The sequence below is a fragment of the Syngnathus floridae genome, chromosome 2, assembly GCF_059516105.1.
Source record: "Syngnathus floridae isolate MCC-2025c chromosome 2, RoL_Sflo_1.0, whole genome shotgun sequence".
In the NCBI taxonomy this organism is placed as follows: Eukaryota; Metazoa; Chordata; class Actinopteri; order Syngnathiformes; family Syngnathidae; genus Syngnathus; species Syngnathus floridae.
Genome location: NC_142414.1, coordinates 13,515,461 through 13,529,817, shown reverse-complemented (window position 1 = coordinate 13,529,817; position 14,357 = coordinate 13,515,461). Strand labels below are relative to the sequence as shown.

At 45.4% G+C, this 14,357-nt stretch overlaps 1 protein-coding gene across 2 annotated transcripts in view; it reads left to right on the top strand.

Moving 5' to 3' along the window:
• Nucleotides 1-1,132: 1,132 nt before the first annotated feature.
• The window catches only part of plxnd1 (plexin D1), a 50,619-nt gene continuing 37,394 nt past the window's right edge, over nt 1,133-14,357 (top strand). The window contains exons 1-5 of one of the 2 annotated variants that reach the window (XM_088368581.1): nt 1,133-2,543; nt 5,882-6,058; nt 9,831-9,962; nt 10,570-10,670; nt 13,366-13,495. In XM_088368581.1, coding sequence (XP_088224707.1) covers nt 1,335-2,543; nt 5,882-6,058; nt 9,831-9,962; nt 10,570-10,670; nt 13,366-13,495 — 1,749 coding nt within the window. In that variant the 5' untranslated portion in view covers nt 1,133-1,334. Of the gene's footprint in view, nt 2,544-2,902; nt 3,130-5,881; nt 6,059-9,830; nt 9,963-10,569; nt 10,671-13,365; nt 13,496-14,357 lie in introns of those variants that run through there. The other variant, XM_088368582.1, reaches the window with a different exon arrangement.

Sequence of the window (14,357 nt, the reverse complement as noted above, 5' to 3'; positions counted from 1 at the left end):
TCACGAAGGAAACAGGTTGGCGTGCAAAGGCCGATTTATCTCGCTGTGCTCTCCAGGTGATCCCTGCACGACCCCACCCACGCTAGGCCGTCCGTCAGCAGCGTGCGCACTTTACGTTGCCCTTTGCGCATCAAATGTGGCGGTGGGGAGCCTGTGTGCTTTCTGTGTTCCACACGACGTGTGCTGAAACGATTTGCGTCAACTGTGGGGATTAACATTCATTTTAAGATAAATCTGTGCTCCAATTGAAAAACAATTTCCATTCTAATGCGCGAGGACATGAGCACTTCATCATGAAACTAAAAACAGAAAATCTTGAGTGGGAGCGCTTGTGTTCTACTTGAATATTTATGAGTGTAGAGTAGACCGAGTAAGAGGAAAAAATAACGAGTGTCAACAAGTGGAAAGGTGTTCTCATCTGCTTGCACTTTCACGGCCTCTTACGGTGACCGAACACTCGGATGTGTGCAAATCATCTGAAAGGTGCTCAAGCGGTGCGAGGGGATGGTGACCTCATGACCTGCCATTAACCTCAAGCGGAACCGGTCAGACCAACGAGTGGGCCATCTTCTGTGGAAGGGCACATGGCACATGCACAACTACTTAATGTGAGGATTCATTTATTTTATAACCCAGAGCATGGCATCATTTCAAACTGGGATGGGATGGAAAATTGAGTCAGAAAAGCTCCAAGACTGGTGTCACAAATGATTTATTTGTTGTTGTTTTTTCTTCACCATCTGCAAAACAGGTCCCCCTGATCACCCACTTGAGCTTGGAAAGGCAAGAAATAAATGAGCCAGGTCAAGTCGGCGTTTGGTGCCTGGTGAGCGGACGTGTTCGTTGTCACGGTGAAGAAGTCATCAGTTGTCCTGCCACACAACTCTTGCCTCTTCTCGCGCACTGACCCGAGCAGCCATCGCTTGACGTTTGGCCCCCAGTGAAGGTGAAAACTAGTGTTTGTAAATTTGGTTTGAAATCCGTCTTTTGTGACAGGGGTCCTGCAACTTTTCAGACACGCGTTGTATGATTTAACGGTGCACTTTTTTTCTCGACTGTAACATGCCTTGACTCAGAGAAGGAGGGATTCGGCTCACATTTGCGCTTGCTCCTCTCGGAGGCGCACACGCAGGGGGCAGAGAGAGGGACAGACGAGGCAGCCTGCAAAAAAAAAAGGGAAGCACGACTCGCCTTATCGCGTCACTCCGGGCTGAGGCGCGAAGCAGGAAGCAGCCTTTCCTCTCGGATTGTCGCCCCAGGAACAAACAGGCAATTTAGTCTCTGCTCAATGCGCCCCTCGGCCCAGAAGACGCGGAAGCCGGCCAGAAGGAAAAATGCCTCCTCCGATGGAGATCGCTCTTGTGCTCCTCGGCGTACTCGCGTTGGAGGCGCGCCGGAGCGTCAGCGCGCTGCGCGTTCAGCAGCAGTTCTCCACTCCGAACAGCACCAATAATTTCGCGGTGGACCCGGCGTCCGGGAAGGTCTACGTGGCCACCGTCAACAGCCTCTACCAGCTCAACGCGACCCTGAGCGTGGAGGCGCACAAGAGGACGGGGCCGGTGGAGGACAACCTGTTGTGCCACGCGCCGCAGCTTCCGCAAGCTCCGTGCCAGCATCCCAAGTCCCTCACGGACAACCACAACAAGCTTCTGGAGCTGGACCGTGAGCAGGGCGTCGTGGTCGCGTGCGGCTCGGTATACCAGGGCTTCTGCGAGCTCCGGAAGATGAGCAACATCTCTCAGATCGCGGTGGAGTTCCCACCCGAGGGCGAGAAGACCGTGTTCCCCAGTATGCTCAACATCGCCGCCAACCACCCAGACGCGTCAACAGTGGGGCTCGTCCTACGTGGGAGCCACGGTGGGAGCGACACTCGGTTGCTCGTCGGGGCCACCTACACCGGCGCCGGCACGCAGTATTTCCCCAAAAACCACAGCAAGGAAGACCTGCGCTTCGAAAACACTCCAGAGATCGCCATCCGCTCCTTTGACGTCAGCGATCTCTCCAGACTTTTCACCTATGACATTAACCCTTCTGAGGACAACGTTTTCAAGATCAAACAGGAGGCCAAAGCTAAAAACAAACTCAACTTTGTGCGTGCCTTCAATCACAAGACCTACTCGTACATCGCCTTCAACAATGATGCCAAAATGGGCCACAAGGAGAGCCAGCCCAACAGCATCCTGGCCAGGATCTGTTTGGACACCAGCGGCCAAAAGTCCAACGGGCCTGAGAGCAGGAAGCTCACAGAGTCCTACATCCAAGTGCCCCTCCAATGTGGACGCAACGGCGACATTTACAACCGGCTTCTGTCCGTCTACCCCGCCGACGTCCACGATGGAGACGCCCCGGAGGCTTTCCTCTTTGGAGTCTTCTCCAAGGGGGACAAGAAGACCGCGCTGTGTGCCTTCAGGTTTGCGGACATTGAGGAGGAGATCCGTCGAGGGCGCAGGAGCTGCTCCAACTCGCCCAGCAGTGACGTCCAGGTGCTGGACAGTGTAATCCAGGGCTCCGGGGCAGCCTGCGTCCAGAAGTGGAACTTGGTGGTAAGCTCAACATTTGCTTCCTTCAAACTTTCTTATCCGCACACAGACACACATAAACTGCCTGCTTTGAAATAGTTTCATTTGGGGGTTAAAAAAGGGTTATTTACTTTCTTATTATTAAATAACTTCTTTATTTTATTAAATTTTATTTGATTAAACTATTCTACTTTGTACCATTTGACTCATCCTAAAACAAGTCTGTATGTAGCTCAAATACTTTGGACAGTGGACGAGTAGTTGGTAATCTGTTTCTGAGGTGTGACATTTGCATGTTGGCTGGAGTACCTGCCCATACTCCGCCTTCCTCCCTCCCTCCCACATTCTAAAAACATGTATGTGTGTTAGACTCTAAATTGTTTGCAGGTGTGATTGCGAGTTTGAACGCTTGTTGTCGATCGACTAGCAACTAGTACCCTGCCTCTCACCCCAGTCAACTGGGACGGACCCTATGAGCTCATCCATGACATGGAACGGTTGGAAATGTGTCCATGCTGCTAGGAAATTATATAATAAGACCAGTGGCACCCAAAATGAACTTTGGAGCCGTATTGATACACGACTAAATGTGGCAAGACAAGAACAGGCTGTGAGTCATTTTCTTTTTTTTTGCAACTATCTTGGATTAGACCATTTAAAATGTAGTTAATCAACTATTGGCTCCAATTTTGGCACTTTTACTAAATTTCCGAAAAGTCTGAATGTGGAATTGTGACAAATGAAAGTTTCCGGCCCGACACTGCTTTGCCTTCAGGAGTCAGACAAGCTTCCTCGTGAAGCTTTCTGCCACTTCACGTTTGCATCACCAACTTGCTGGTGCTCCACAGCCACACCGAAGTTATGGGAAGGCTCGCTTGAGCTGCTTCTCACATCTAACAATTCAGCACCCTCTCGGCAAAACATGAGGACAGCCAAGGGTCATTACTTTGCGCTTCTTTTGTCTCCTTCTCCTCCGAGCATCTCTGACCTATGGGACCACAAAAATGGCAGCAAATAAAGAGTTGCATTGTCTCCCTCACACACAAGCAAATCGAGATGCTATCTTACATCTCCAAGTTACAGTTTGTGGTCTTGATTTCATTTTACTGTGTGACGTCAGAGTATGATCACATGTTGGACGCAGAGCAAAGACGGACAGCCACAAAATAATCTCCACTGTTTTGTCCAAGTATGAAACAAACGCAAACAGAAGTGGCTACTGTGCGTACGTGTCGTTTCTTCTGATTGCGTGCTTGGAAATTGGACAGGCTCACAGGCCTTCTCTGATTTCCAGTCAATGATGGAGGAGCCCCGGTCGAACGGCTTTGCGATGTGACCAAATGTTCAATCATCTAAATTTGGCATGGAATCCTTGCTAAATATTGGATCTTGGGGATTAAGCGACGTTGGCGAACATATGTTTGCCAGTCACACAACGCGGTCTGTTTGCACTGCCAGAGCCAGCGAGATGTTTGCTCACAAGAATCGGGCAGGCGGACTTTTGATGAGTGAACATTTTGCGAGCGTGTTGACTTTAGTCACTTTGCTCCCCCTTATCTGAGCAGTAACGAGACAAATTGCAGTCATGTTCATTCCTCAGATATCATCATCTTCCGAAAGAAGCGTCTTTGTATGCGACAATGAGCCAGTGTGTTTTTATGTCCAAAGCAACTTTGGACGGTCATGTCAATAAACATGATACGAGTCAAATGACTGCAACATTGTGGTCCCGCTCCAATGTCAATTCCTCATGCATACCAAACGCAATATTTGCCCTGAAGGACATTTCACAGCGCCTTGTGTCGGTCGATCAGCCTTGTTTTCTCTTTGTATTTGTGTCACCGGAGAGCCTTTTTGCACAGTGTCCTACTGTGTGTCTCTTATGAATGAAGCACCATGACAAGTGTCTGCCATCTTTTCTCAAAAACATGATTGAGCTGTTCAAAGAACTCCCAAAATTCCCACAATGCTATTTATGTTGACTTTGTAGAGCAAATTATGTTGTTTTTAAATTAGGCGAATTTTGATACGGTCATAGGGCCAATATTTGGCAATTTTGCTGATTATCAACATCGTCCATTTTTTCTTAATCGTCAATAAGTGATCAATTTAAAACTGGATCGGGCATTAGAAGTTTCTTGTATGGCTATTCTTTTTTTTTTATCTGTACATGAAGCATAAGTAATGTTGCGTCTTAATTTTGAATGAAGGGTCAGTTAACTTAAGTGGTGCTGCACTTTGTTTTCAAGCAAGGTTGTGTAAAAGATGAATATTTCAAAGTCAAAGTCAAAGTCAGCTTTATTGTCAATTTCTCCACATGCCAAAGACACACAAAGAAACCGAAATATCGTTCCCCCCTATCCCACGGTAACAAGACATGGGAATATAATATTCAATTATATTCACTCCATAAAACTTCAGGGAGCTATATTTATTTGTTAAAATTTTCATTGATATTTACAAGAGGTGTTGCTGACCCTTGGAACTCTGCCCTTTTTTTTTGTTTTTGAACTTTTTGGTCCAATTTTAAAATCTAGATATCAAAGATTTGATATCAAACAAAAAAGCTAATTGCTTATTCTAGTATTTTGGGAGTCTCGAATGATGAATGAACACACGCGCAATCAGTCACTCATTATCGTCTTCCTGGATTTTGAGTGGACATTGACCTCCAGAATGAGCCTCTTTATAAATTCTGTTTTTGGGTGAAAGCCGAGAGAAGTCAAAGTGTCCCTTGACCCCTTTTGCTGTCAGGTCACAAAGTCTCATTGTGGCCATTCTTCTCCGTGTTCTCATTCCGTTGGCAAGAGACACTCAACTTTGCCTGTGCATACCAAAGACCTTGTTCGTAGTGTCTATATTTGTTTCTAACTCGTGATGATGATCATTTCTAATGTCGCTGCTGCGACAGACGTGTGATCTTTCTGCGCCGTGCAGCGTGAAGGCCGGCACCGAGGGACACGCGCACACAATTTATGATTAGAGCGTTGAAGCCGCCAGTAGATAGGCCTGCGGGAAACTACTGTGCAAATATCTACACATTCTTAATCACTTTCTTTTTGCCTTGACATTCTGAAAATATTCACCGAATTCCCCATAGATGGCGGTGAGCGTTGTAGCGCGGTAGTGACGGTTCACCGACGTCTGCTTACCAAAAGTGACAAAAGCAGAGTGTGATGAGTGTTGAAGACTCTTTTAAGGCCTCCCTGAGCATTGAGTGGGTTTGAAGCCTGTGCAGCTCATTGTGATCTCTCCTATCAACTCTTGTTTTATTCTTTGGCTTTCATCACTCGACCGGCCTGTTCTTCTGATGTGACGGCTAGCGTTCATTTTGGCTAAGTGCATGTGTGTGTTTGTTCCAGCTGCAGCCGGAGCAGCTGGACTGCGGTGCGGCCCACTTGCAGCACCCTCTGGCCCTCAGGAGGCCCTTGAGGTCGCTTCCTTTGTTCCAATACAACGGCCTGAGCTCTGTGGCTGTGGACGATGTGCTCAACCATACCGTGATTTTTCTGGGAACCTCCAATGGGCGACTTCGAAAGGTAAGCTGCGTCTTACATTGTCACACCATCAGGGGCCGGCCGGCAACTTTTTTTGGAAGCAATGGTTTCTTCTCGGGAACTGATTCATGCAAAGGATTAGCAGCTTGATACACACTCCTGACATAAATAAAAAATAAACAAATTGGCTTTGATTACCTTTACTTTTATGTTATTGTTACTAATTGATTGATGATACTCATCAATGTGAAGACAAAGATGAGTGTCTTGATGCTGATGATGATGATGCTGATGAACTTTGGAAGCAGACCAATAACAACCTGCACTCCATTATGTCTCGAAATCTCTGAAATTGTTGACACTTTGAAATGACATTGCAAGGAATTCACAATGTCCCATGACTGGTGAGCTATTTTTAGTGCAGGCTTGCGGGCTGCACTGGCAGTGACCTGGTGCCCAGCCAGTATGTGATTAAAAAGCTCAAACACCAGCAAATAATAATAATAATAATCATAATAATAAATAAAAATAAATAAAAATAAAAACTATCGACAATTGACAATCATTATAGCAATAATAATGATAATAATGATGATGAATTTGATCAACAAATCAATCCAAATACTGGAAGTGTGTACAACAGGTCTGTCTCAGTCCCTCGGCCCCCCGTGTGGTCCAGAGGCATCCTGTCCCTTGATGTGGTCCCACTAAATGGTGACTTAGTGCCTGACACACCAGCAGAAAGCTGTTAACAAGGTGACTTGGCCACATCCGAATTACTCACCGCTTTGTTGTGACCGCCTCAGACTTGTGCAGCTTGTAGGGAAACGACAATAAAAGTTCCCCTCCAATTGAGAGCATTCCTTAATTCTGTCTCAAGCACATACCTCGTCACCCCTGACTGGGCTCACTGAGAGAGCCACAGGCGGCTCCTTGGCTAGGGAGGCAAAAACTGACATGAGCATCCATCTCAAAGTGCTTCCTGCCTTTTTCATTCAAAGCAACAACTAAGTGTGCTCATTCCAATTTAAACAGAGGACAGCGGGTTGCTAACATGCAACCACCTGTTGTTTCCCAGCTAGAAAAAAGGCAGCTAACTCTTGCCTGTGAATCTAAACAATGAGCTATGATGGAATGCTGAATAAGTCAGAACTACAGATGGTCATTTTGAGTTTTTATTGAGTCGGTAAAATATAAAATGGTCCACTTATTCTGATTTAAGCCGGGTACTTACACCAGCAGTGCATATCACTGCAAGGCAGCAATCTGCTTTGTACAGGTAGCACGCTCAGCTCAGGCTCATGCCTTTTCGAGGAGAGGTGAGACGGATTGAGTGGAACGAACGCTTTTTCAGGCAAACTGGGGGAGCCTGTATTTTTCTTGTTTGAACGATATGTTTCAACCAAGTATGACGCCTGTAAAAAACAAATATATAGAGGCCTGGCTCTCTTTTGCAAGGTTTCGCAATCTTTTTGGATCCAATTTACGATGGCTAGCCTATATACCACTAAATGACATCCTTTACATTGTCTTTTGTTCATTTTTGAGAAAAATGTTGTAATGCAACAATCACAAATTCATATTTTTTAAAGAAGAGAGTTGTATTCAATTTATTTTATTTTAGTATTTAATTTTTCAATTATATTTCAATCATTTTAAATTTTACATTTTTTCATTTACTTTTTACTTTTGGCAGTTTTATTATACAGTTTTATTATATATATATATATATATATATATATATATATATATATATATATATATATATATATATATATATATATATATATATATATATATATATATATATATATATATAAAACCATTAAATTCTTTTATGGACCTTGAGTGTCCCCAGATGCCAGTTTGAGAAGCCCTGCTCTTTTGGATGGCGCTTCTTTATTTTCTTGATGTGTTAGTATTCCCAGCCAAGTTCTTCCATAGCAAACTCACCCAAGCATGCTAAAAGGTGACATCTCCCAGAAATGCACGCTTGCGATGGTCCAAACTGTCTTGGGAAGACAAAGGAAGAATCACGGCTGAGGGGGACGATGAGGCTCCAGGCAAGAAAAGCGTGAGCAGCCTGCAGGCTTGTACTAAAAATAGCTGTCCATTGAGTGATGGGACATTGTGATTTCCTAGAAAGGTTAGAGAAGTGATAATTTGAAACACTTTCATAGAAATCAACATTTGTCAGTTTGTCTTGTTGGATTGTTGAATTGTGGTGCGAAATCATCATCAGTCTTCACATAGATCAATATCATTCACTATCAATAATAACTTATCATTCAAGGTTATATGAGCAAATGTGTTATTTCAGAATCTTGTGTCAGACTGGTAGTCCTTTACAAGAGCTGTCACATTCCAAAAGGTCGCTGACCCCTGCATTAGCCTGACCACAGATTACTAAATAATGAGTAAAGGAGTGTGTCTCGATGCCGTTGTGTATGTGTGCGTGTCTGCGTGCGGCTGCCCCGAGGAAAGCGAGTGGCGGGCTGTTGCCGAGCTTAATGGTGCTGTTAGCGGGCGTAATGTGATTGTGGCTGCGACGTTGGCTCAGACGAAACACGGCGGGGACCGACGTTGGCGCAGATTAAGTTAGGACAGCTCTTTGGCTGCGTTTGGAGAGCGCTCTCGCTCAAGTCATTTGGAATTACAAGCTTTGTTTGTTTGGGTTTTGTTTTTTTTTCTTTCAAATCAATGAAGTCTCCTCCATCTCAGCTGACTTCCACTTTGCTCAGCTTCTAAACACATCCTACTGACTAACCTAATAAGTAACCTACCAACCTACTACGAATAACCTTGTAGCCACGCAGATACACACACAGACACGCACACACACAAGCGCGGCTTGATTGTGACCATAGTGATGCATTTTGTAAACAAGCAGACTTTATCTTGCCCCACTTCCACCTGCCTCTCTTTTGCTCTTGGTGAAAGGAAAGCTGAACACTGAATGCATGAGCCACAGAGACACACAAAGGATTTCTTTTTTTGACTCACCAAAGAGTCCGATCAGGTGCCGATACCGATCTGTATAATATCAGATCGGGACCGCCCAGATTTTTTTTTTTGCCACATGTTCATTTGACTGACGCAATTCATTCTTTACACATTAAAACCAAAATGACTATTTGGAATATAAAGATTCATATTATTTCATGTACACGGACGAGCATTTTGTCAGCTTGTTATATCTCCATTATGGCCTCAACTGAATTGATTTCCTGCCACCACGTCAGTCCCGCTTCATCTCCAGGTCTGTGGTCTGTTGCTTACCCACTGCATCACCCGGCATCTGTTTACTTAGTGAAATGTTTGCCAAAGAACAGGTGACGAGACCCTTAAGAGCCAATACATCAATAACATCATGTGGAAACAGGATGGCAAGGTTAAAAAAACATGTGGAAGCGGAGGTAAAGCTTCTCATCCACGCTTAAGCTTCTATCTATCTACCCAGGTTTCACATTAACTATGGGCAGGGAGGGAGGGAGACAGAGAGAGAGCTTTTTTTTTTTTCAAGAAAACTCCTGGGTTGTCTTGTCTCTTTGAGGGGCTTCCGATTCAAATATTTGCTTTCCTAAATGAAGTGACGGCCGTTAAATTGGATTACTCGACGATGCGGCTGCTGCGTTTCAACTTAAACATCAGGGCTTTTGTCCTTCTTGTGTGACATGTTGAAAAGGTCTCAACTTCTTGCAGGTGTGCAGAAGGTTTTGTGGCATGCGTGACTTTATGGTGAAAAGGTCTGATGTGCGTAATTCAGTTGTGCGAAGGACCGGGTCTTTCATTTTGTAATTTTTCTCTTTTACAGGTGACCTTGACACCAAACATGACGTCGGCCAGTCAGCGCACATTAAAGCTGCCGGCCAGCGAGCCTGTCCACCACATCATGACCTTTGATCCCAATGACAGGACCTATCTTTATCTCATGACCTCCCACCATGTAAGCCAACGTCTGCTGTTATTTGTTTCTTGTCATTCATTCACGCTCGCCAAACTCCAAGTGGTTTCTGTCGAGCCTGTGACATGACAAAACCAAACAAAGTGGAACAATTAGCAGATTGTGGCGAAAGGCACCAACAGCGATGCTCTGCTGCTCCGGCCGACATTCTGCTACACTTGACAGTGATGCCTCATAAAAATATCAGCGGCCATCAATCGAATAGCAACATCATTGACTGGAGTGCTTTTCATTATGGGGGGAAAGGGCATGCACATCAATGGAATGACAAAATGTAGCTTGCGTGACCTAATTCCTTCAACATTGAGGAAGTCTTGAGGATTTATTCCTGTAAAAGAAATCCATTAAGTGCTTCAGTACGTTTAAAACGTCTGTTACATGCGTGTGAAAAACATCCATCCAGATGCTCACTCACAGCACATGTTACAGCAATGGAAGTCAGATTTGTCTTATTAGCATCAATTAAATTTTTAATTTGATATATTAACTGGTTTGCTTCGTGGTTTGGCCAAGTGTGTGAATCTGGATGTAAACGTAAGAGCGATTACAACGTTGCGGCTGGCACTGAATTTCCTTTATGCTTGAGCAGATGCTGCGGGTCAAAGTGGCCCAATGTGAACAGTGGACGAGCTGCGGTGACTGTTTGGCAGCAGGTGACGCCCACTGCGGATGGTGCACTTTGGAGAACAGGTAAGAAAGACGGCCTTGAGCTTTGCTAGCTTGCGTGATTACCGCCACTCAGATGAGCCAGTGACTTTTGTGCTGCAGCTCTCCAGGCTCTGGCACTGCCACAGGCATTTCAGAGCTGGAGCAGTGAAGCTGATGAGGAGCTCTGAGCATGCGTGAGTGCTCATACGTGTGGTCAGGCTGTCATCTCCCCGTCTCCTCTCTTTATTTATCTATCTGTCGTCCCTTTCTCGCTTCACTGCGTTTGCCATTCTCTCTTTGTCTTCCTTTCTTGCTCTGGCTCTCTCTCGCGTTCATATTTTCCAGTAGCTTCAAGAATTTGGCCATCTCTCAGTCATCCTCCACGTCTGTCCCCGCAGACCTCGTCTCCCTCCCCCCCCCTTTTTCCTCCTCTCTCCTCATCGACAAAGACGCGTTGATTGTGCCGATGGTGGTGGGAGGGAGAGTGCACACTGGCTCTTTTGACAAGGAAATGTCAAAGTGTGTGAGCCTGCGTGTGAGTGTGAGTGCGCGCGTGTTTGTCACTGTGAGTCTGGGAGCTGATGTCATGAGTGTGCGTTTGATGTCCTTTTCGCGCACTAAAGTCAGCGTGGCCTCCGAGCCACCGTTCACGCCCTCCGGCTCGCCGGGCTGGGGTTCACCGGGCTGCATTTCGACTGACTCTGAGGAGCGCTGAGCAGTGTTTGCCCCAAAACCTCGGAGGCCGCCATTGTCTCCGTGGGTGTCCGCTTGATTTTCTGCACGGCTCTGACGGCTTCCAACACGCCGCCATGCAGCACCAACACCAAAACATGTCTTGGAGGCATTGTTGTCTGCAAAGGGAGCCCTGCCACTGATAGAACTCCGTCCTTGATCAAATATTTCATGCTGGGGCCCTTTACAAAAAACACTTTAATATCTTTATTGGAATCACATCACACATGACTGGCAGTCTTTGCTATGAAGAAATTAGCATCCTTATCGGCGTGCGTGCGTACGAGCACATACAGTATGTTCCCCTGCTGTTTAGCAGTCTCAGTCGCTTCCCACCTTATCTGACTCAAGCGGGCGATGATGAGTTTTCGCTGGTTATATTTTAGCTGCATATGTTAACTTGGGGCTTCTCGGTTTTGAAAAGAAATATCAATTCCGATTATTTTGGTAATAATTGAAATCACGATTGTTCAAGTCATCATTTATTTTCGGGTACAAAGCAAGCAAATGTTTCAAATGTACATCCATTTAAATTCATTGAAAGACTATATTTTTGTAATAATAGTTTTTTCGACGATTATGCCAATATTGTAATCGTAATTGAATTTTGATTATTTGCGCAGCCCTATGTTTATTTAAAGTGGCTGTTTGAAATGGATTTGGCTAGCATGCGTGTCGACCGGCGCTTCCTTGTATGTTTATTCACTTTTTGAACCTACAGGAAGCGGAACCGATCCTTGAATCGATTCCTGATGTTTAGTCAACTTGCAGCTTCAGCAGTCCGCAGCCCAAATCGTATATTTGTTGATATTCTGCATGTTGTTCCTTCAAGATTAAAGATCACGCTTGCGGAATGTTTTCTTCAGCATTGCTCTTCGATAAAATCTGCTCTTTGCTTCACTGTAACCTCTCAATGGAAAATGGGAAACGATGTTTGCCATTCCCTCTCAGTTGAAGGCTGACTTCCTCTCCCTTTCTTTAATCAAGGGAGAATGCATCTGCAACTGTGCGTGCAGTTCATTGTTTGAGGGAATTTATGACGTCCGCCTCTGACGGCAAAATCTGCTATTGAAATATGAGTTAAAACTGTGAGAGAACTTGGAAACAGACCAATAGATGCAAACGAGGTCACGCCAGCTGGATTGTGATGATGACAGTCGGGCATGAGGTGAGCGCAGCTGAACACGGTTCAACATGTCCGCCGAGTGTGACTGTTTCTTTTGCAAAAACACCACTTGGTATTTATGAGATTATTCATGCGCAGGGGATGTTTTTGTGGATTTCAGAGCCACTTAATGCTATTTTTAGCACAGCGGCTGACCTCATGGCCATTCTCAGCCCATCGCTTCCAAAGGGACGAGAATCCTCAGACACAACCCTAAAGCGTGCAGTCACGCACACACGCGGGTGGGTGGGGGGGGTCACTCGTTATGTGGTGTGTTGCGATGCAGCTAAATGGGATCTCCTCCGTGTGAGGTCACTTTGTCCTGCAGTGTGCAGATGAAGATAGCCGGGTGCCAGCAGCAGCGGCCAATAAAGTTCATTAATGAGACACAAGTCAAAGTGTCTGTCGGCCCTTTGCGCTTGATGAATGCCTCGTCGTCTTCTCCGTCCAAGACATTCATTAATGCTCACAGACACGCTGTGGAGAAACAGTGAAGGCAGGCTTGTTTATCCAACTGCTTTAAAAATGACTAGTTTCCCCAGATTCCATTCTGGCATGCTGTCTGTGATGGCAGTGCCCTCGGGATGGGTTACCATAGCGATGCATGCGACCCAGTGTCAAGGTTGTCGCGGCAAAATGACAGGTGAGCTACGAGTATCGCAGGATGCTTTTTACGGCAGGAAGAGCGCGGCATTTGAGCGATAGGCTACTCCGTCTCAATTAGCAACCGTTTACACGCGCCGATGATGATGAGCTTCGGACATGGAGCGTCATTCACCGGTGAGAATAAAAACATTGGGGGAATCAAAAGATCAAACAGGACTCTACCTGTTTGTCCAGGTGTAGCATCCAGAAGGAGTGTGCCCAGGGACTCTTGGCACGTGCGTGGATCACCGTGGGTGAAGGCCCCCAACAGTGTCCTTCCATGACCCTGACACCGCCGGAGATTAGCATCGCTGCAGATATCAAGGTACACACGCCGCGTCCTTCTCCTATTCCGCAAATAGAAAGAGACTACATGAGCATTGTGGCTCATGGAAACAAGCTATTTACAACCTGACACCTCTTGGGGTATATTAATAATCACAATAGTTCGGGTCACCTCTTATCCGACGGTTTATTTACCACTCTTGGGCTGCAAAGCAAACAAAAATCTTTTTCCAAGTCCCTAAAATTTAAAAAAACAAAATGCTAATAAACATTTATTATATGTTCTATATTGAGAATGGAGGGAAACGTGGATTCTTTCACGCGTTTACGTAACACTAGAGGTACTCTTGCTGCAATTTGAGAATGATTGGTCTCATCTAACACCTCCATCCATCCCAGCAAGGCAAAACATGTGATGGCTGATTTTGTAAATAGCGCGTGTGCAAGGCAGGTCCAAACAAGAGATGACTGGGAGAAATATTAGAACTTATGAATGAATGCCCATCAAAAACATCAGAGCTACAAAAAGTGCCAAATACGCCATAAATACTGCCCTCTTTAAAATATCCCCACTATGCACTTTTAGACGAAGATCAATTTAGCCCAACTTGACGGCTAATAAATATGACGTGATCTCATCTTATCCGGGATCTCGTCTGTGCTTTATCTTACACAACGCCATGAAATGAATCATAGCAGTCTTCCTGTTTCCCCATGCAATGATTCTGAAATGAATTTAATGAGTTGACACAAGATACAACACAAATGTAAGAAATGTGATTAAGGGGCAGGCGGGCGGACAAGCTCATTTTGTTTGACGTGTTTTCAGCGAAATGAAACGCTTCAGCGATGTGTTGTTGGGCTGAAAAATGGAAATGGTCACACACGCCCTCATGTAATTT